The following is a 25,244-nucleotide window of genomic DNA, read 5'->3' as shown; positions in this document are numbered from 1 at the left end:
TGTATATATATATATATATATATATACAGGGTATTACGAATACAGTTTCGAAGCTGAGCGCCTCATATCATAGCGACGGTATAATATACGAGGGTGAAATTGTAAAGAGATGTTAAAGTTATCACGTGCATGCAAATGCCACAGTTGTCACACCTTGCTACCAGAAGAGTTTCGAAGCTGAGCGCCTCATATCATAGCGACGGTATAATATACGAGGGTGAAATTGCAAAGAGATGTTAAAGTTATCACGTGGATGCAAATGCCACAGTTGTTACACCTTGCTACCAGAAGAGCCCTTGTGATATAATGCCTGATCAATCACACCAACTGTTCAAAATGTGCTTCTCCAGCGTCCATAATGCATCGTATCTTTTGACAATGACATTACAGCATAAACGTGCATCTTATCTGGTATACAGGCCACTTCCCCTACAGTTACATCCTTAAAGTCTGGAAGTGTACAAGGCTCTTCACGGTACATGCATGACTTCAGGTACTCCCAAAAATCGGCTGGTGTTCATGTTCAGTGAAGGAAATGGCCATTCACAAAGAAAATGACATAAAATTATTATGTCCTGAAAGCGCTCCTGCAAGACGGGTTTCACCTGGTTATCAATATGGGAGAGCACTATCCTGCATAGATGCCATAGTCTATCATATTTCGTTGTTGCAACATGAAAATGACACTGATTGTGAGGATTTCGTGGTATCGTGGAGTACTGATGGTTCTTAAAAAAAGTCAAATAAGAAGGTGTGAAACCACATCACACTGCCATCCTGGCATCATAGAAGTGTGTAGGAAATGTTACACGTGAATTAGCTTCCACCAGATAATGCAGTGAAAACACATCCCATTGTCATCCTGGCATCACAGAAGTGTGTTGGAAATGTTACACGTGGATTAGCTTCCACCAGATAATGCAGTGAAACCACATCACATGTTCATCCTGGCATTATAGAAGTGTGTGTAGGAAATGTTACACATGAATTAGCTTCCACCAGATAATGCAGTGAAAACCCATCCCATTGTCATCCTAGCATCACAGAAGTGTGTTGGAAATGTTACACATGAATTAGCTTCCACCAGATAATGCAGTGAAAACACATCCCATTGTCATCCTGGCATCATAGAAGTGTGTTGGAAATGATACACGTGGATTAGTTTCCACCAGATAATGCGGATGCACGTGTTGACATTTCCAGCAAGGGCGAAATGTGCTTCATCAATCCCTAACTTTTGGGTAGTCTATTTATTGGTCATTGACTTCCAATCTTGCCAGAAAGTGCAACGCAAAATCAACACGTAGGGCTAAATCCGTCTCATCTGGTGATGCAGCTTGTAAGATAACATTCGAAAAGTTGATAGAAGATCTGTACGAACAGCTGAAAATGGCAAATCCATACACCAGGTGACAAAATGTGCCCATGAGCACTTGTACTGATTTGTTCTGCTACGGAATGGCTGATGTCAGTAGGTGTCAGTGGTCTGCCTATACGTTGCTCATCAAAAGTACAGCACATTTTTCTTATGAATTTACGCTAAAAAAAAACACTGGAACAAGGCCTTTAGCGGTTGCTATAAACTTCACGATATTCCCAGAGAGCTGTCTCGACATTGCATCCCTTGGTGTAATAACATTTCACTACTTCACCTCTCTACACACTTGTCAGTTTCATGATTGTTGTAAGAGCTGCACAGCGATCGACGGACCCGTTTATACTCATGGGAAATATGCGAAACAAACAACAGTAGCGACCCTTTTGGCAAAACGTGACAACTGCGACATTTACATCCGAATGATACCCTTAACATACCCGTATAATTTCATCTTCCTTTGTCCAACCATTTATGATGTATAACACGCTGAGCAATGAAACTTTCTTTATTATCGCCTTGTATATATATATATATATATTTTCCACAATGTAGGTCACTAGTTACAAAGTAGATCAAATGGGCGTGCTTATACCAGCATTGTCATAGAACTTCAAATAACCACTATTTAATTTACAATTCCTTGTATGTAGACCACGAAATTATTTCATTGCTTGGAAAGAGGTACTGATTTTTAACAGGAATGTTAACGCAGCAAAGCAAAAATAAAAAAAAAATTAACATTTGCTAGAAGTTTGGTTGAATGTAGTACAACGTCAGAAAAAAGGAAATGTGTATCGATTAAAAAAAAGTTATGAATAACACATGCAACAAATACGCTGGATATACAAAACCTGACATAGATTAGCATTACACTGAAAAAAAGGGTTAAAACAATACAACTTGTGTTTTATGTGACACAAATTTGATGCTCCAATGGTTACAAGTTCCAGTTAAAAACAACAGAATCACGGTGGCTAATAATACAGGCCAGGATTATGTTGACTGTTGCACAGTCTTTGTGTTGAATTTTATACACTATACAATTAGGCATTTTAAACATAGATTAAAAGTCAAGAATGGCATAAAAAACAATTAGTTTAAGACGGATAGTTTCCGTCATGTTTTACTCCTGAAAGGTCAAACCGGACTCGTCATAAGAATATGTGTTCCCAAATAAATATATTTAAATTAATATAACTTTGAATTGAAAACCAGGCGTCATTTGTGTTTTTAGAAAACACAAAAAACGTATCTGTTTATATAGCTACAACAGTTGGATTACAGTTCACACAAGTCTGTATTTTGGTATCACAATGATTGCGTTAATTTGCAACACAACGTTTTTTACAGTATGAGGCAAAGTAAACACTGTGTAACACTCTCTTATATGAGATACGCATACGATTAAAGTGTCACAAAGCGTTTGAGATATTTTTTAAAACGAAAACAAAGAAGGTGTTATCACTGTCTTTGTTTTTGATTGAGTATGGTAACTAGGCTTAAGCTGGAATGTCAATATCTCTAGGTAATTTGACAGTGTGGTGAAAGCAATTAACTGGAAAAAAACAAGAGTATGAGCGCCTCTGTTCTTCTCGTTGTTTTAGATTCTTTTTTTTAAGCGATTGGTTTATCCTTATCACATGATATCCACGATATCTATACGTCATCAAGGTAATCACACGTTCGGCCCTGATGGTTAATTTATATGATACTCATATAAATTTGTCTTCACTATTAATCGAGAAGTTAAGGCCTCGAGGTCGACTCCATAATTATTATGTTGTCCCTTAACAACAGACGATCGCTTTACACGATAGCGTAATGATGCATAATTGGAAGCTAGTATATCCTACAGCGTGATAACAAATCCCAAAGGACTTAAAAAGAGTAAAAAGATGGTCACGTTTTGTGACTTTTCTCTTGCAAGCTGGGTCAGCTGTATTCGAGGCTTTTGAATTAATCAACGACCGGCATGCACACTTCAAAACATTTAGTAATAAAGTTAGTGAACACAGATATGCTCTAAGTATAAAGCGTAAGCCTTTCAGCTGACTAAATGAAAACGTTATTAGAATATTAACAGCTCTAGGGGCTTTAGATATTGAGGGTTTAAATCCAAATTTTGAAAACTTAAAACCTAGTGCAAAAAAAATTATCTTTGATAGGTCTGAAGTTATTCTAAGTTAACAATAAATATCATTTTAGAAATACCAAAGGTTTCTTATTTCAGCTAAAAAGGTAATTTAATGGTTTCCTTTGGATGTTATAGAGGCAACAAATTATTCCACGTTTAAATTAATCCGTGTGTAAAGTAAATGTATACTTCAAAAGGTTCATAATTCATGTATTTTAATAATTCTGAAGATTTTATACAGTTATACTAAATATATATTTGCAAAAAAATATATTTTATCACATAGACGCTAATGATTAGTCTTACTTTCCAAAAGTATATAATAAAACTTGTTTTATATAATTAATTGAATTACCAAAGAGTATTCAAACTGAAGAAAAATACTACATCATTACCAAATATTTATATTAACGATCCAAAAATGCTGAAATTTCTTGATTTTTCTCCAAAACTTCAATATACTGATTAGTAATTCTAATGTATCTTACTTTTTTTTCTTCTAAAAAATAACGCCTTGTATCTTGAAACAAGAGCGCCATCTCAACAAATTTAAGTTATTGCACCACGTTTTATTTTATTTATGAATAGTTTGATGATCAATTTTCTATTAACTATAGTAATTAATAACCTGAATATTCTGAGATGCTTATATTAATATATAACTGTAAAAATCTATTAATGACAGAAATGGCGTAATATATGTTATATTGTTTTCCTTTATGAATTTTTAAGATGTATATGTAAAACTTGTTTTAATGATCAGATATATTTATTAAGAAATTATTAGCCAATAGGAGTAAAAACCTTTATTTTTCTTGTCCTGAAATTCTAAGTTAATAGTTCTTCAAAATAACTAACATACTATAAAATGAGGATTTGTAAAAAAGGTTAAAGCGACAGGCTTCCTAAGATAATATTAAACAATGAATCCAATAAGCCTACAATGTCTATAAAACAGGTAAGAGTAAACGATGTTGAGTAAACGTACAACATGATTTAGAATAATTGTGCCATTCAATCAAGGACTTACTAAATCAGGTTTCAAGATGTGAGGGCTTACAAATGAAAAAGAAAAATATGCCAAATAATATAGTAGTAGTAAATTGAAAGTAGTTTGTATATTAAACGTAATTCGAAAAAAAAAAAGCTCGAAACACATTTGTACTGCATGATTTGATAATATTTGGAAGATTTAGAAAGCGTACTATAAGTTGTAACCGCGATGTTCTTGAAGTATTTGCTTAAAGTTAAGCACAAAGCTACACAATGGGCTATCTCTGCTCTGCCCACTACGGGTATCGAAACCCGGTTTCTAGCGTTGAAAGCCCCCGGATATACCGCTGTGCCACTGGGAGGGCATTCTTGAAGTAACACACGTGTTTATAAATCAAAGTTGAAACTAAAACTGTTCTGGTGGCTATTATTATAATGATATTGTTGTGTTTTTTTTTAAACAATTATTAATTGTGTTTCGTTGTAAAACATCAAAGCAACAAATGTGAAGAAACTCTACAATAAAAATATTTGTATTTCAAAAACTCCACACAAATGTTGCATTGTATTTTGTCCGTGAAATAAATAATGTGGTTAAAAATATTTTCAGTGATATTTATTAACGAAAATTTAGCAAAAAAAATTCATCATTTGTACTTTCACCGTTAATTAATTTTAACTTTCGGCATTATAAATCTAAAATAATGTATTACTTTTTACAAACAATTATTAGAAAAACAACTTAGTTTTGAAACTAAAATATTCAGAGGTATGTATAAACTAAAAATATTAATAATTAATTAATACAATTCAGTTATCTAAGGTTTTCTGAATTTTACAGTAGTACAATTTCCCCCTCCCCACTACCCTAATTAAGCGGAAAATGCAAATTCCAAAATCATTTTACTTACAATTATGATTCGGGAGTAGCTCAGTGTTTAGTGTGTCTGCACTGTTAATCTGAAAGTCCACGATTCTCGTCCCGTTTTCGCAAAACTCTGGGACTCTGCACTCAGGGACCATGACTGTGTTATAAGAGTGACAGTCAAATCTCACTATTCGGTTAAAGTAGCCAAAGAATTGGCGGTGGGTGCTGTTGACTACTGCCTTCTCTTTAGTCTATCAGTTCAAAATTAGGGACGTGTAACGCAGATAGTTCTTGTGTAGCTTTAAGCGAATTTTGAAACGAGCAAATTCTCATTTATTAATATGTCAGTCAGTCATATAAACTCTCAAGTGAACACCTATTCTGATGTTGTTGTTTTTAATACTCAACAGAAGCGTTATGCAAGAAAGGCTTTATAAAATAAAACACGAATCTTAGCGCAAACTTCATTGTCATCATGTAAGAAGTGTCTCTATTACCAAACAGTAAAACAAATTGATGGAAACATGAGTGAAAATGTTAATGTTTTGACACGCTTTGTATATTATTTTAACATGAACAGAAAGTGCCCTTACATTGTAAGGTTTCCCTGTGTTACACAGTTTTACATTCGTTTCTGTCAACTGTTCACATAAAAAGGTAAGTTTAACGACAAACGAACATCATTCTTTTAATCATTTCACTGGACCTGGCATGACCTGGTGGTTAAAGCGCTTGATTCACAAGCTGCTGGGTGCGAGCTCGAATCCCGTCATTGAACTTCAGGGGTGGCGCGTATAAGAGGCTTGGGAAGACTTAGCCTCTCCAATGGACGAAGATGGTTCATCCCTGACCGCCCGAGGGGCAACTCTCCTTGAACCCCTGTCGTTGACAAACAAACAGTCTCTCGAAATAAAATGTCTCTCACAGAGCATTATTCTCACCAATTCAAAAATATTATACAGTACACGTGACAGAATATCCTACCCAAATAAGAGACTCACGCGCTCCCTTTAGCCGTGGGGGCGTTATAACGTAACGATCAATCCTATTTTTCGTTGGTAACAGTAGCCCAAAAGTTGGCGGTGAGTGGTTTTAGCTAGCTGCATTTTTAAGCTACCTTCCCTCTGGTCTATCATTTGTCTAGCGTAGATAGACATCAAGTAGCTTTGCGCGAAATTTAACAAACAATTATCATTCTCTTTGTTCTTAACCCTGGCTTTTATCTTAGTTTCTAAAGTTTGGTTAGATTAGAAAATTTTATTATTTTTTCTTTGTATTTGTAAATGAAAAGTGTTTATTTTAAAAAATTCGTCTATTTTTACCTTTTGCCACCGGTGGCTCAGCGGTGAGCTTAAGGGCTAAAAACGATGAAATTCGTAGTTCGTTCTCCTCGGTGGGCACAGTGCAGTAACCTGATGCGCAGCTTTTTGCTTAAACAAAACTAATGTCCTTTTGTTTTATTATTGCTGTTCAATACCCAAGCATGTTTAATGTAGCTTCAAAAGCTTGATCAGGGGACAATAATGTTGTACGTATTTTTGTCTACTGTCAAATAACAAGTGTTTGTTTCGCCAACAATGAGTACAAACTTGTTATTCTGTTATATAATCTGCTAATTCAGCATAACAAGATAACGAAACAAAAACGTAGACGTAAGCTTGAAAGTAATCCTCTGATGGAAATAGTATTTTATTTTTTTTAGTCGGTAAGTTTTCGGATTTACAATGCTAAAATCAGGGGTTCGATTCCCCTGGGTGGCCACAGGAGATATCCCGATGTGGCTTTGCAATAAGAAACAAACAAACAAACCTTTGTTATCCCAAAATTAATTAATAAAGATTATAAAAATGCGTTGTTTTTTGTCATAACAATAAAAACAAACAAACAATTTTATCTTTAAGGTTATATATCATATCATTGATGACTTTTCTTAAAAGAGGCAACCCTATGTATATATCACGTATGTCATATAATTGATGACTTTTCTTAAAAGAGGCAACCCTATGTATATATCACGTATATCATATAATTGATGACTTTTCTTAAAAGAGGCAACCCTATGTATATATCACGTTTGACCCATGTTTGACAACGGAAAATAAACTGACAGGATTTTATCACTCGTGTCTTTTACTATCTTTTTTTTTTTTTCGATTTGATTATCCAACTTCTAAATGGTATTATTAAACCTACAGATAGTTAACAGCTTATCTATCTATCTATATATATATATAAGGGCAGTTTATCAAAATGGTACAGACAGACAGCAAATCAACTAACTAGATGCTTATTGGCAGATCAAAGAAAAATGTAATAAGATACATAAATAAATGCACGAAGAATGTGACATAAATTGGTAATTAATTACAGACATAGATGGATAAAGTGATATACAGAAACTTGGGTGCATAGAAATAGATATAGATAAATGGTTGAGCTGATATAGACAGATAGATAGGTGAATATAGAGATAAATAGGTGAACAGGTGTAGAATGATAGATAGATATTGATAAACGGATTAACAGATATAGACAGATATATATATGTATATATATATAGAGAGAGAAAGATAAATTGGTAAATATATCTAGATAAATACAGTTCTAGATAAATGGGTAAATATATCTAGACAGATACAGTTCTAGATAAATGGGTACACAGATCTAGACAGATGAAGTTCTAGATAAATGGGTATACAGATCTAGACAGATACAGTTCTAGATAAATGGGTGCACAGATCTAGACAGATAAAGTTCTAGATAAATGGGTAAAAGATCTAGACAGATACAGTTCTAGATAAATGAGTACACAGATCTAGACAGATAAAGTTCTAGATAAATGGGTAAAAGATCTAGACAGATATAGTTCTAGATAAATGGGTACACAGATCTAGACAGATGAAGTTCTAGATAAATGGGTATACAGATCTAGACAGATACAGTTCTAGATAAATGGGTGCACCACAGATCTAGACAGATATAGTTCTAGATAAATGGGTACACAGATCTAGACAGATATAGTTCTAGATAAATGGGTACACAGATCTAGACAGATACAGTTCTAGGGGTATGCAGATCTAGACAGATATAGTTCTAGATAAATGGGTACACAAATCTAGACAGATACAGTTCTAGATAAATGGGTACACAGATCTAGACAGATAAAGTTCTAGATAAATGGGTACACTGATCTAGACAGATATAGTTCTAGATAAATGGGTACACTGATCTAGACAGATATAGTTCTAGATAAACGGGTACACAGATCTAGACAGATAAAGTTCTAGATAAATGGGTACACTGATCTAGACAGATATAGTTCTAGATAAATGGGTACACAGATCTAGACAGATATAGTTCTAGATATATGGGTAAACAGATCCAAATAGACAGATAAGAGAATAAATAGATAAACAATAGTTAACTTCTCTAACTGGAAGTGAGTCGACAGCTAAGAAAATAGGGTTATGTGTGTGTGTATTACTGGAATGGTGAGACATCTCTAATACACGCGATTAGAGATCCGATCATGGAGGAAATTTAATATAAACAAACCCAAATAACGCCTATCTGAAGTCAGTTCACGTGTGAGGAGGAGGAGGGTTTGTCGGGTGTACAGAGCGAAGTCGGCCATCAAGTTGCAATGCTGTCATGAGCCTTCCATTACAGGTACTTTATGACACTCACATTTCCCGCTAGAATTACACTCCTAATCCAAAATAAATCTTGGCCATTGGCAGGTTAGTCGCAGAAATATGGAAAGGATCGCATTGTTCCAGCAGTTCCACTCCGAATTCGCAAAGCTACATAAATCACGACAGAGTCCGGAACTTCAAGTTGGCCAGCCACACACACAGCATGTAAATCACCTTATTAACCACTCAGGAGGTGGCCAATTCAAGGTTCGTCGTCTCCTTCTACTGCTCTGTTTGGTTTCGCCTTGTCTTGTTATGTAGTGACACTTACCTACCAACACCGCGAAAAAAAAAGCACACACAAAAAAAACAGGCTTTGCATCGAACAGAGCCGTTATATACTATGTTCATTATTTTAAGGTTAAATAATGTTTTTGTGTTGAAAGGTGCGTTCTTCTAATGCTTTTTTACTATCGTGCAACTACAGAAAATGATGTACAAAATGTCAGCACCAAAAAAGTTCATCACCGGAGTTGAAACATGGAGATATTTATGTATTAATGTAATTATTTTTTTCTGCGTAGATACATACAAAATTATCTACGTTAACTGCAGGTGCAGATCCCCCCCCCCCCCACATTCCTCTTACTTTGTCTTGCGGATTCAAAATCAGAAATATATTTTGTCTCCTTCTTGAGCAGTGACTTGTGGGATACATAGAATATATTTTCATACGCTTTTAGTTTTCAGTCCGCAATGTACATATGTAAAGAATAACGTGAAAAAAAACCTTAACGTGATTTTTATCACAAATTTTAGGCCTTCTGATTTCTCATGCTTCGTTAGCTTTGGGCGATTAAATCAATTTTACTTACGTGAATATAATGGTTAAATGAACATAAAAATAGAAATAATTCAACAAACATCTATAGAAAATAAATAACACATCCTATATGAGTTTATCATGCCATAATTATTTTTGACAACTTTATAAATAAAAGGCAAGGATACATTTTTTTTTCTTTGAACGTTCGCTCGCAATTTATGGGAAGTAAAACATTTAGTGGTGTTGTATATGTGTGTTACAGGTGCACTGAAATTTCAGAGGCTAATAGCTTAATTTGTTTTAAATTTCTGAATGCTATACTTACTAAAGGTTAGTGAAAAAATTAATGGAACCTGTAACTTTTCTTACTGAATCAAGAATTTTTGAAGAGTTTTTGATTATGTGTATAATTAGAACGTGTATAATTTCTATTTACAAGGTTGTGCAGTGACCCTTAAAGTATTACTGAGGTGACGGTTGATAGATGTTCTTCATTGGATACATACAAAATCTCAGAGTTTCGATAACCAGTAAGCTCGTTAATTTATGCAATTTATATTTATAATACCTCTGGTAACCGATTTTGTGAAAACATATATTTTTAGTTATAAGCCTTTTTAGCATTTCAGTATAAAAATATGATATATATATATATATGTAGCATTTATGAAAGAGATGATTGTTTATTGTCAAACGCAAAAATGCACCTCTTCCAGCGTGAGAATCGGACTTCGAATTTAACATTATAAGAATTCGAGGTTACCGCTGAGCCATCGAGCTGAGACATTTTTGAAATAGGTTATCGTCTGTGCATTTGCACTTAAATCACTAAATAATATGTAAATCTATGTAAATAAACGTCAATATGTGTGGGTGTATCTGTTCCTTATACGTTTCCACATTTCTTGATCAATCAGCACCAAACTTGAGACAGTGATACAGGATGACATGAGAAATGTCATCTAGGGAGTTGGATCCCCATCTAATTTCGGAAAAACTACCAAATCAGCACAACTTGACACAGTGATACAGGATGATATGAAGAATGTCATCCAGGGGGATTGGACCCCATCTAATTTCGGAAAAAATACCAAATCAACACAAGTGATACAGGATGAGATGAGGAAGGTCATGAAAAGGGATTAAGTTGGACCCTCCATCTAATTTCATATTGATAAAATTCTTGAAAACAGTATGTCTTTTTTTCAGTATTGGTTCCTTTATATATTTTTATTACACTTTTAATGTTTATTATGTTAAAAAAAAATAGAAGCACAATTTCTTATCCTTTGTTAAAAACGAGTTTTTATTTCACCCGTCCAACGACCGGGTACTCTAGCTAGTATATGATAAGAAAGTGGCCTTCGTGGGACTTTTGAGAAATTATATCCTTATGAAGATTTTTGTCCGGCCTGCAAATTTATCTCTACTTTCGGGATTACTGATTATGCAAAAATTATATCATTTTTAATTTACTTGATTTTTCCGTTATTGCCCCTTATACTCTGCATTGTTGTGTTGCATGACTTTTATACACTTTGTTTTTCCTAACCTAATGAAAGCCATTATAGCATCAATAATACTATTAACAGCTTTAATGTGTTGTTCTACTTCATCTGTATAATACATGTTTATATTTACAAAACAAATCAATACTAGCATGATATGTATCATTTATGTAGAACGTTCTTTAAGTAAATAAAGACAAAAAAATTCAAAGTTTCAAAACTCAGAATGAAGATGTATTTTAGATTATTTAAAATGTTTTTTTACGCAACAACCAAACTTCAAATTATTTCACATAACCGAAGGAGAAAACTTTGTTGATGTGAATTTAATTACATTTTATGCCCAATCTAGCCTTGGTTGTACTCAGCAAGTTTTCTTTAAAATTTGATAGAACTATAATTCATTGTGAATTTTTCACACGGCTGTATTCTAGTGGTCTTGAACCACCTTCGAAGTCAAAGTGCCCCCCAGTGACACAGCGGATTGTTTGCGGACTTACAACGCTAGAAACCGAGTTTCGATACCCGTGGTGGGCAGAACACAGATAGCCCATTGTGTAGCTTCGTGTTTAATTTAAAACAAACAAACAAACGAAGTCAAAGCGCTATTTTTCTTTATTCCACTCTAACAATATTGGACAGGCTGAAACGAAATATGCGATTATAAAACTCAAAAATGTTAAAGATACCCAAAATGATATCGATGATAGAATTAAGCGATGGTAGAGACAAACGGAGAAACTCCTGAACTGGTGAAGTTGCATAAAAAAATTACACTCGATGATGAGGTTAAACAGTAGTAGAAATAGATGGAGAAATATCTATACGTCCATACGATTATACAATGGTCTGGAGGGACGGAGAAGCATCTATCTAATGGCATGATTATATAATGGTAAAGAGAGAGGTGAAGAGACGTATGTACGTTGATACAATCATGCAATGGTCTGGAGGGACGGAGAAACACCTATCTGATAGCATGATTATATAATGGTAAAGAGAGATATGAAGAAACGTATGTACGTTGATACAGTTATACAATGAAAGAAGAAACATTTATCCGATGGTATGATCAAGAACACTGTCCGGCGGCACGATTATACAATGATACAGAGACATACCTGTCAGATGGTATGGTTATACAACGGTGAAAAGAGACTACGAACATTTGTCCAGCGGTACGATTATACAGTACTGATGTACAGTTACATAATGGTAGAGGCAGAGACAAAGAAACATCCATCTGATGGTACAGCTATGCAAAGATAGAGAAAGGTTAGAAACACTTATCCGATAATATAGTAATGTAATTGTAGAGACAGACAGACAAACTGCTGTCTGTTGCTACATTTATACTGTGATATAGAGAGAGTGACGGAGGAATATGTATCTGAAGGTACTATAAGGCAATGATAAAGAGAGGTGAATAAACATCTACACGTTGATACATTTATACTGTGATATAGAGAGAGTGACGGAGGAATATGTATCTGAAGGTACTATAAGGCAATGATAAAGAGAGGTGAATAAACATCTACACGTTGATACATTTATGCAGCAATAAAGAAAAACAAAAAACTCACTCATTAACAAATTTAACTTTTTGCCCCAGTATTATAAAATACAAATAAAATTTCACACGCACACACACATATACATGAATTACGAAAAGAAAGCCGAAATAACATTCACTTTGCAGAGTTTTACAATTGTTAAGCGATAAATTATCGAAAGAGCTAACACCTAGAATCGTTAAGCAAGACTGAAGATTTCGGACAATGGGAATTAGGTCATAAAAAACAGTAATAACACACCAGCATAACAACGCACGAAAAAAAAAAATTGAAGGATTTACAAAACACACAAGGAACCCGACCAGTTTCGACAGGCCACGTTTGTCATTCTTAAAGGAAGGAGTAAAACTGTGTCATGAGGTCAATTTGTGTGTTAATTCCAAGTAACTATTATTTGTATCTTCAGTTTTATTAAACAAACTTCAAAGTTAGAGGTTTAACACACACGCACACTTATATATATAAATATCAATACTTTAACTATACAAAAAAATCGATATGGAAAAAAATAATGAAATAAAATACATTATTAGATAAATGAAACCCTTACAGCAAAATTTACGACATAAGGTACTTATATACTAGCAGCATGCATATAGGAAATGAAATGGTTAGTATATTGTAGACCGCTGCTACATAAACTATAGGTTAAAAGAGATTAATTCGTACGGATGGGCGAACGTAACGTCGGGTGGGCTCTATGCCGAGCAGCTGTAGACTGGGCTCTTTTGACTACATAAACGTAAGTCTTTCACAAGCTGAAAGAGCTATGCCAGTCCAAGAGAAACCTGCCAGAGAAATTGATGAGAAGGAATACGCACTGCTGTGTATCACCAACACTGAGCTCAGATCGTTTGTAACGCAGGTGCGGGCGCTGAGCGTAAGTGTCTGATGAATATGGACTGGTATTGTGGTCTATGCGAATTTATGGAGCACATAAATAAACGGCGTGGATTCGGAGAGAAACCATATCTCAGGGCGGAGTGATACATTGCCCGCAGCACATGAGGAACTCAGTTATAAAAAGAAAAAGCTGGAACGCAACCAACAGCAAATTTAAACTTTCTTTGAAATAATCAATACGAAATATGTCTAAAGTATCAGAAACGTCCAATAAAACGAGTCTGTTTTTTTTATTTTCAATCAAACTTATTAAAATTCGCATTAGAAAAAAAAATGACCAAATGCTATTCATTTCGAAGTGGATAAATAATATACACAAAATAGGAATAGTCCTGAAGTAATTGAATGGGTTATGTAAAAAAAGAAGAAAGCAATCCAAAAGAAAAAAGTCCCAAACAGGATCATTGTATGTAATATAAAATACCTGTACAACAACACGTTTTAATCAAAACGAATAAAAAAAAATAATCATACAGTATCATGTTGTTTAAAATAAGCAGATAAGGTAGAAAAATACTTGACATTTATATGTAATCCATAACATGTTAATCAACACTACTGGGAATAGAATCGTACTAATAAACTAAATTCAGTTGTTAATGAATCAGTTAAGTTAAAATTTTACAGCATCTCAAATTTTAACGTATTAATATTTAAACTGAAAGAAATGATTCATCATTGCAATAACTAATTCATAATGTATAATAACTAATGTATAATATACTTTTACGTGATGACTTTACCTTATAACATTACTTGTCTTTGTCACTTTTGGAACTGGATATAGAGTTGAAGATATACATGTGTACATAAATATCATAACAAAAAAAGGAGAACTTAAGAAATCATACTAGTCATAGAAACGTATTCAAAACAAGAACAGACTGAACGACAGAAATGGAATGGCATAGAAATAGAATAGAAAACTGGACAAACATGTAGTAATATATATATATATATATATATAGAAACAGCAGATATTAAAACAGTCAGACAGGTAGCATATCAAAATACATAAAATTAGATAGACGGTAGAAATATCTATAAAACAAAATAGACGGAAAGACACAGACAAGTACAAGAAGATTTTCAAAAAAGACAGTAAATTGGTAAAAATGATGTACAAATATAAGGTTCATTACATATACAATGAGAGATTGGTATAAGACATCTGACAGAAAGATGTACAAATATAAGGTTCATTACATATACAATGAGAGATTGGTATAAGACAGCTGACAGAAAGATGTACAAATATAAGGTTCATTACATATACAATGAGAGATTGGTATAAGACATCTGACAGAAAGATGTACAAATATAAGGTTCATTACATATACAATGAGAGATTGGTATAAGACAGCTGACAGAAAGATGTACAAATATAAGGTTCATTACATATACAATTACAGATTGGTATAAGACAGCTGACAGAAAGATGTACAAAAGACAACACGTAGACACAGCATTGACAGCAATCGGTGTTAAGCGACTAAAAAACAAATAAACCAATACAAATGGATACATAAAAGTAACGAGATAAGCGTACGAAGTTACTGAACAAGTTGATATATGTATAATAAGTAGCAAGCTAAATAAACAGTTACTGAAAATCAATTCTGTTAACACGGCTGGCCACATTTTGGGTAGCCGCCCTTCTTCAGGTCTAAAGGTCTTATTTCTGAAGACGAAAGCATCTCTGAACCCGAAGAAAACTTCTGTTTCAATTGTGTTAATTAGAAATATTTCTGGGGATACTTTCTTTTAGTTCTATAACCCCCCAATTACATTCCATCGACAACGCAGATATTAATACCGGTAACCAACATATATCTATAGGTTTTTTTACGTCGTTCTACAAAGTATATCACTGAAAAATATCGTATTTGAAAAATAGACTCAAGGTGTTGGGAAAAAAAATAGACGCAAGGTGTTGGGAAAAAAAATAGACTCAAGGTGTTGGGAAAAAAAATAGACGCAAGGTGTTGGGAAATAATAGCCAGTAAAAAAATGCATCATAAAACTAATGAACAAAATTGAGTAAAAAATGCATCATTTGAAAGCACACCCATATAGCAGATATCAGTCTTTATAGAAATTTAATTTGGAATCACTCCCATCATTACGTTAGAATTAGTAGCAGGAAAATTTAAAGTTGTGTACCTAATACGATTTTTTTTAAAAAATTATGTAATTAATTAAAAAAAAGGTACGGAAAAATTCAGAACTAATTAGAACATTTGATTATCTTCTACGTAGGAATGCAATCGAACTTAGACCACTCAGATGGCTTGGATCAATGAGTTTTGCAACTTCAGAGTTTCTGTTATTTATTCACTGTTCTTATCCACAGAGGCGTTATTCACTCGATATAAAATAATAATGTTAAGGGTGTGACCGAAAAAGATAATTTCCATGCACAGGAATATTATTAAATAGGTTAAGTTATCTTAAGCAGGAAGTTCTTAACGATAAAGAGTATAAATCTTTAAAGAAAAACAAACAGGATATCTAACAAACATAAGTTTTCACTTGATGACATCCAATACGTATATTCCAGATTAAAATATCAGTGGATAAGATTATAATCTCTAATAGCAACATCCAAAATAAAATATGTAAAAGTCTGTACCACCTTCAAATAAAAAAAGAAAGAAAAACGTACACGAACAACTAAAAACATAGAATCACTTTCTTTTTTCTTTTGTTGATAAGCACAAAATCATAAACTGTGTGACCATGAAACTTCATAAAATGATAGAAGAAACTACATTCCACTTCAACAAAGATGGGCATATCAAGAGCCGAGTTGCTGAAGCGACGGGGTAACAAACCACACAGACGGGAAGTAGGCGCCTAACTGATGGAATGATGGCATGCGCGAGCCGTGTCTTAGGTCTAAAATACTTTTTCAATCTCCCCTAGAGTGATGTTTGAAACTTTATTTCTGTAGATCTAAACACAGACTCATTTAGGCAGGTTTTCCAGATAATACATGATCTGTATAATAGCTTCTTAGTGATGGATGGCTGCCGTAGTATAGATTAAAGAGCGGCGCACAAAAGGAACATGACGTTTGACTGACGTTCACGCCACAGTCCAATGATTGATAGAAATGAATAAACAGCAGATGGTAGAAGGCTACAAGGGATTTTGCACGAACTGAATTTCCAGGCCCACCCTTTATGGTAAAGGTCTGATGGAGCAGACGTTTTAGAAAAACTTTCACGAAACATTGACGCTGACGCAAGCAACTCAAGACGTTGAAGAGACGTCAAGTTTGACGACATACCCATCGCCTGCCTATCAGGTTGGGCTCATATTGGATTTCCAATAGCGTCCTCGTTTCGCATCTGTGAAACTAGCAAACGTTTTTTCGAGAAAGGTAACACCAAAAATACTTACATTTCATCCTCTTCGGCCGATCTTGTTTGCGTCTCGGCATGCTTCGACGGAGTGTCGTACTATTCCTCTTAGTATTGACAGGCGTTTACACTGAATAGCGCCCCAGAACGGTGATATTACTGTGTACTTTCCGCTGTCGACCTTCCATTCAGTAAACTGTGTGTACGATCTGACGTCAGGAAAACAGGCAGTCGGGACGCTTAGCATCATGGGAACTTCCAACCCTTTGGGCGGATCTAAAGCAACGTTTTGTTTGCAGAGCCATCTAGTGACGACATTTGGAGAACAGAAATACCTGTCTATAAAACTGTAAAACTTTCCAGCTAAAATACATGCTTATCGCTATGAAAATATATATACTTTGTATGATACGTAAACCTTTTTTGCATATATTTGTATATCAGAATCCCAAAACCGATTTAAACAAAAGTATATTCTCATGAACGTACTTGAAAATTATAATAAGATAAAAGAAGAACACTGGTGAAAACATTGTTACTCTGCAGTATTATTTATTGTTTTCAGAGCTTCCATCTTTTTGTCTGCAACATATTTTTGTATAAATTAATAGATAACAGTATATATATATAATACATAAACATAAAAATTATAAAAAGGCACTAAAGTGTCAATTCCAATTACTCCATAGTGTTAGTCGTTAGTGTTAGGTACAGGATTTTCTTCTGCACCACATATAGAATTCATGATCAAGTGAAGGAGTTGAGCTACAGCCCAGAACATCTCCAGCTGTTATTCAGGTTCACTACACTGATTATTTTAACCTAGCAAGCAGGAAAGGATAGTGAACATAAAATGCATTGATGATTTTGAACTTGTCTATAATGAAATCTAATCGAGAGGTTTCTATAGATTATCATTAATCAGCAGAATTTAAACTTCATTGAATGTTGGAGTCTACAGTGACTGCAAAACTGAATATGCCATTAGGGAGTTATGTTTGGTGTGAGTAAATATAAGCTAAATTGCCATAGGTCAACTGGGAACTTTTATATATGCAAAGTTTTTGATTATGTGTATATTTTGGTATCACATCACTCTATAGAACTAGAGACAGTTAAGCATTTATATCTCAGGATTGGGTGTATCTTGGTAGATAACTATAAAAATGAGTAAATTCGAACTTGAGCTTTTGCTTAACTCTGGTGCTACCAAAACTTTCCTCCATCTTGCAGTGTGAGAGACATTCCAAATATAGCTATCATTTTAGCTTCTTAGTACTGACTTTCAATCTGGCTAACAGAAATATGCCAAGAAGTTCAACTCCATCTGGTTATCTGTGTTATATCTTGCAGAATAGGTTATCTCTAATCTTGGTTCAAAGTATTGGAATATTAGGGATGGATATACTTAAAAAGTTTTCTGATAGCCTGTACTGTGAAACAGGTGAGCTACAAAATCTGTGAGAAAGAATAATAAAAAAACAACAACCCTGGAAGCCAATAAGACCCCAGTGCATATAAAAAGGAAAGTCACAGTTTATCCAATGCACGAGTTTTTTCCATGGTGTTATACAGAGTCAGTCAAATGTGTTTTTTCAGACAAGTGTACTGATGGCAACTCATGAAACTTTTTTTTTTCCTGCCCAGAAGTCAGGATGCACTTTTTGATTTAAAAATTGTGTATTTAAAGGTTTTGATTTATTTAATTATAATTTGTAATTATGGATGAATGGCTACTGAACTATTAACTGGAATGGTTATTGGCATAGTGAGTTAAGTAGAAGTAACTGAAACTAGCTGTATAGATAATAATGTAACTTCAGCTACACTACATCTACATACAAATGTACGGATTTTCAGGACATCTTGAATTTCGCAGACGTTCTCAATATAGAATAATGAAATGAACCTAGTATGTTTCTGGTAGAAGTTATGGATATGCTAATAGGATCAGATGGCTGTGTGGTCAGAACAACATTAATATGTGATCACCTAGATATAAGTAATGTGTGTTCGATAAAACATCTACTTTACAGGGATGTTATCAGTGTAGAAACAGAGAAGATGTTGAGGTGTAGAGCGCTTAAACCACCACAGAATGCTTGGTTGTCTCCAATAGTGATAGTGAAGAAGAAGGAAAGGATACCAGGATTCTACACGGAGGGATGTTACCAGTGTAGGAACAGAGAAGATGTTGAGGTATAGAGCGCTAAAACCACCACAGAATACTTGGTTGTCTCCAATAGTGATAGTGAAGAAGAAGGAAAGGATACCAGGATTCTACACGGACTACTGGTGGATGAACATGATAAATCGTATTGACATGTTTCCCTTTTCATGCATAATGATAGATGAATGCTTATAGGTGCGTGTTGGAGGGTTTATTTGTTTTGTTTATGGCAAATTTGTTAAGGCTATTTGCCACTGTCCCTGACTTTGAACTTTCGGCCAGACGGAAGGAAACTGGTCGGCAGCACTTCACCACCAACTCTTTTAATACCGAATAGTGGGATTGATCGTAAGAGTATAACGTCTCTATGGAAGAAAGTGCATGTATTTTGATCCTGCAACTCACATATTGCAAAACGAGAACCCTGGCCACCAGGGCCATGTTCTTCTGACTAAAATTCATTAACATTTTAAATTTTCCAATTTTAGTCACTAAAATGTGCTTTATAACCCTGTGTTGGCTTATTCAAAAACAATTGTCTTTATTCATTATGAACACTGATTGAAATTATAGTAGGAGTTGAGAAAATTTGCCATAAGTACAAGAAGAAATAGTAGAAGATTCACTCTTATAATGGATCATTGAAAATAAATTTTAAAAACATGGAAGCCATGATTGTACATTGGATAATATTACTGCATAAATACAACTTTGATTACACATCATCTAGGACAGCAACTTAATAATACTGTCGCCAAAAAAGAACTTGTTCATTTGTAGAATATTTTGTGCAGTAATCAGAGCTACTTTATTTGCAACCACACGCGTGGTAAAGTTCACAGTATGAAATGGACACTATGAATGAGAAACCAGAAGCTTTTGGAATAGCAAATAAAGAATCTAGAACTGGCTAGGACATTAGTTACTATACAGGAAAATGAAGTGTTACCTTTTCAGATCATTGAATGTACAGCAAAGTCAAACATAACCTCTAACACATGTATCAACAGTTAGGATGCTATATCAGTTGTTTTCTGTGTACGGTAAATACATTTTTACTATCTTCTACTGTGGTCGTCCTTCATTGATCTGTGTAATGATGTGTTGTACAGTGAACAGGAACAAGAAATAATAGTGGATGGGCGAATCACAGTGCAATGATTCATTTTACTGGGTTTATATTTGAGTTTATATTCTTCGTAATATCAACTGAGTGGATTTTTCTGATTGCATTGAAGTAGCAAACCATGTGGCTGACAATGTATTTATCTACTGGAAGCAGTGAATATGAATCCACTAGCTGCAATGGCATATGCCATATTGTTTTATTACTATAGTACATATACCTATCTCCTAATATGGGCTATTATGGTGAATGTTTATATATATATATATATATGGATATAAATGTATCTGTGCACCACACGTCGTAGTATATATATGACATTGTGTATGTGTGTATACATATATATATATACACATAAACACAGAACACAACCATCGGACAACAATAGTTAATCAGATTGTTATTATATTACATTATGCAATTGGAATTTTTCTCAATAGTAAGGTAGTGCAACTGTTGTAATTTATACCAAAACATAGGGAAACAGGCTCGGCATGGCCAGGTGGTTAGGGCGCTCGACTCGCATTCTGTGGGGCGCAGTTTCGAATTCTCGTCCCACCAAACATGCTCACCCTTTCAGCCGTGGGAGCGTTATAATGTGACGGTTACTCCCATTATTCCTTGGTAAAAGAGTAGCCCAAAATTTGGCGGTGGGTGGTATTGACTAACTGCAGTCTTACACTGCTAAATTAGGGACGGCTAGCGCAGATAGCCCTCGTATAGCTTTGCGCGAGATTCAAAACAAACATAAAGGAATCCACTGTTTTAATTGACATTGACGAATAATTTGCTCATTTTAGAACAAGCGAAATACTCGTAAGTAAGCAATGTATCTGGTAAAAAAAATAATAATAATAAAAATCAGCTATTGTGACAGCATGTTAAAGTTTTCTGAATTTACATATTATCATTTTGGAAGTCTTACTAAAAGTTTTTTTTTTATCTTTATGGACAACCTCCCGTTTTTACGCACTTCATTGTGGGCTACGATATAGTTTGAGACGTTTAAGCAATCTGATCATGAAATTATCAAAATCTCTTCAAGTTTTGATAAGCCTGTTAGAGTGTCATATTAATGGTGGGAGGTAAAATCCGTACAAATGGACCATCTATGGTCAGAAGGTAGTGGCTGATGCTTTTAACCATAGTTCAGTTGACGTTCATAGGGAAATTTTACTTAACTTACTCACTGTCTCTCTCCCTATCAGTGGACCCGACACTTTGCTGTGTGTAATCAGATACTGGTGGGAGATTTTGTATTTTGAGTTGGCAGCCAGCTGCAGGGAGTTGTTTTGGGGCAAATCACATCTCTGAATGAAACATGACAGTCTCATTGTACTAACCTTATGAATCCTGAATGGATCGACATATTTACAGGTGTTAAGGTTTACTACACACAGCTTTTAGTATAAGTTATATGCGTGTATTATTACTCAAGAGAAGTTACACATTCTCAGATGTTTATTTCTTTCACATCTTGTTCATAATTTAGCCCTATAAGTTTATGATCTATCAGAAGTTGAGTTTGTACAACACTTTTAGCCCTTAGTTTTACTGTAAAAGGCTATGTTTTGGTTACTTTGATCTTTTTTATTTTTAAACTTTGTAAATGTTTAATTAACCTGCTGAAGATCGAAATCAACTTTGCCTTGGTAATGATAAAAAATTGATGACTTGCTGCTACCTTTCACTCCACTAACTCCGACAAATGTGAAGCCACAACTGATGTTCCAGTTGAAATGTTAGCACAAGTTCTATTTTTTAATGATGATAACAGAAAAGTCACCAAAAAAATCCAGTATAATACTTCGATCTGTCAGGAACTGTAAAGAGAAATGGAAACATAAGGGAAAACTTTGTCCATACCCCTGATGGGACCACAACATCCGAAAACTACGTAAGCAGTTTCTGGGTCAGAAAGAGTCAGTTATACTGGCCATGTGTTTTTGGCATGTTAATGATATGTGAAGATAGAGGTATTGGAAAATTTGATATTCTACAAGTTATAAGAGATTTTGGAGTTTGTAATATAATTCAAAGCAAAGCACTAAGTTTCAAATAAACCCTCGTACAATATCAATCCCTACCAGCTCATTGATCTCCATTCCATTTGAGAGTAGAGTAACTGACAACCCTGATGTCACGTCCAAGCTGTTATGTGAACTAATGCCTAAGACTTAATCCATAAATGGCGACGGCTGATTGCAACATCAGTGCAATGAGAGATCAGTCAGTTTAAAACTCTACTGGTGACCACAAAGAAAAGAAAGCAGCAAGTAAAGTTTTGAATACGTCCATCAGTTATAATAAGTCTTCAGCCTTGGTAAATGGGCTGCTCTTCTTATTACAACTCCTCCTGCTCCACAAGCATCTGAATATATGATTAAATGTATATACCTATTCAAGTGTTTAGTAATAAAAATTATGGAAGTTAAAGAAGTGCAATTCAAATTAAAAGGCTTAAAAAGCAAGTCGTAAATGTTAAAAAATATGCGACACACAAAGTAAAAGTATGGGTTTATTGGTCATTTGAAGTTCGTAATTGTGCAAAAAAATTGAGAAAATAAAGAATGGATACGGCTACCGTCGATATTATTATTTTGCTAAAATACATTTGTGGTGATATTTCCTTCTCTGTGTAATCTAGCTAGCTGCTTTAGATAAAATTTGAGGTATTATATAATTTGTATTGAAAAAAAGGAAGAGTTGTTCATAACTCATCCCTTGTAAGAGAATATTATTGTACAATTTATAAGATAGGAAAATATAACTTTCTTATATCTTACGTTGTCACTGTTTATAGCATTTTATGTTAAATGACATTTCTCTATGAATTAAATCTAAATTTGTTTTTATATGTCTTTTATATTTAAATGGCCCAATTGTTGTAATTAATTCGGTATCGTATAATACATTTTGTCCAATGCACATTTCATGGCATTTGGTACCATCTAGACCTAAGTATAAGATTCCACTACGTCAAGTACAGTTTAAATTTTAACTTTGTATTAATTTCAAAATTAAGAATGGCTTAAGGTAAAGGAGGGGATTTGAGACATGCATACATAGTATATAGGCAGATTTTGTTAAACAAGACCGATGTCTGTAGGTTTACTTTCTTCTTATCGACTTCTTGAGAAGAATTCTAAGAAGAAAGTAAACCTACAGACATCTGTCTTGTTTAACAAAATCTGCCTACAAGAAAATCTGTCACCAAAGTACACCAACATAGTACCTAAAATTTTGAAAAATCATAAAAGTAAAGGTATATCTATAACTAGTTTATGCGCACTTAGTTACTCATTCTAGTCGAACAGGATGTATACAACCTTGAATTAATCCTACCTTTAGGATTTCTTGTACATATTCGTTGTTTTACCACAGAAATGCCTATTTGCACACATGGTCAACTTGTTGGATTATCCATTAAGCTAAAGCTTAATACATTTTGGCATGTTAGTCATGCATGGAGATAGACATACTGGAAACTTCGATTTCCCTGCTTGTTAATTGGACTTGTCTAATAAGATATATAACTTGGTATTCTGAAAGCTATAGCAGAACTTGGAGTTTGTATGTAGTTTGAATTAGTCGATATATTTGTCTTAATATTGAGTCAATGAAACCGTTTGCATTCAGTCATATAAGCTGACCTTAAACAAAAAGAAGCTATTACAATTCGTTCTAGCCATAAATGTACGTGTTAATGTTACTAACTCCGTTTGTTAACATATTGTTTGCAGTCTCCTCTTTAATTAATCTAACTATACTGAACAAGTTCTATTACTGAGCTTTGATAATTTACCTGTTGACACAAAGTTATTTGAAAATATCACATACGCATTATTCATACCACAAATACTTTCATAAATATAAACAAAGAAAAAATATTAAAGATTCTTTTATGTGTCTTCTTTTCAGTAAATACAAACAATTTAGTATTTTTATATAGCGCTCAGAATTAGATTTAAAAGACGGAGCTGTAATTATCGAAATAATAATGAAAAATGTTTTAATAAATAAGGGGATTTGATTTTTCAACATGATCGCAATATCAAACTTTCTAGACCTCGGTATATTTTATAAAAACAAAACGTGATGTAAGGATTCTACATCTAGTAGCATTCCAGTTTTTTTATAAACCAGAACATAAATAGTTCCAATGATATGCCTATTAGTTGTTTTTTCTTTCTTATTTACTAACTTACTTATGTATTGAACTGAAAATAGCATTTATGGTTACAAAAAGTGAATTTGATATCTCCTGCATATTATGCAACAGTTTTAGTGCAGAGATACACAATGGGCTTTATGAGCTATGTCCATCGCGGGGAATCCAGCCCCGAATTTTGGCGTTGTAAGTTCACCGCTGTAACAAACTCAAAAGTCAATATAATTATTTCAGGATCAGTTTGTTAAACTACCTAGGTGAGAAACAATTTGAATTCGTCAAACAAACGAACTGCATTCTGTTATTTTTAAAGACAGAAAAACAAAAACAAACACATTAATTGAATATTAAATTTACAGACCGCAAATCAAAACAAAGTTCGTTTGTTATTAATTTCGTGCAAAAAAAAAAATTAGCAGTGTAATTAGAGGGAAGGCAGCTAATCATCACCACCTACCGCCAACTCTTTTACCAACGAATAGTGGGATTGACTGTCATATTATAACGGCCTCATGGCTGAAAAGGGGCGAGCATGTTTGGTGGGACAGGGATTCGAACCCGCAGATTGCGAGTCGAGCGCCCTAACTACCTGG

General features: G+C 34.1%; 1 protein-coding gene across 2 annotated transcripts in view; it reads right to left on the bottom strand.

Annotated features, from left to right (window-relative positions):
- Positions 1–17,352, bottom strand: part of LOC106457053 (protein tiptop-like) — a 113,611-nt gene extending 96,259 nt beyond the window's left edge. The window contains exon 1 of one of the 2 annotated variants that reach the window (XR_002610061.1): positions 17,225–17,306. Coding sequence is in view for 1 of the 2 variants with exons in the window: in XM_013916437.2 (XP_013771891.2) it covers positions 17,225–17,264 (40 nt within the window). In the remaining variant the exon portion in view is untranslated. Of the gene's footprint in view, positions 1–17,224 lie in introns of both variants that reach the window. The other variant, XM_013916437.2, reaches the window with a different exon arrangement.
- Positions 17,353–25,244: the final 7,892 nt, after the last annotated feature.

Source organism: Limulus polyphemus, unplaced genomic scaffold, assembly GCF_000517525.1.
Source record: "Limulus polyphemus unplaced genomic scaffold, Limulus_polyphemus-2.1.2 Scaffold287, whole genome shotgun sequence".
Taxonomy (NCBI): domain Eukaryota; kingdom Metazoa; phylum Arthropoda; class Merostomata; order Xiphosura; family Limulidae; genus Limulus; species Limulus polyphemus.
Note: the sequence above shows the minus strand (reverse complement) of the source record. Positions and strands in the feature narration are given on the sequence as shown.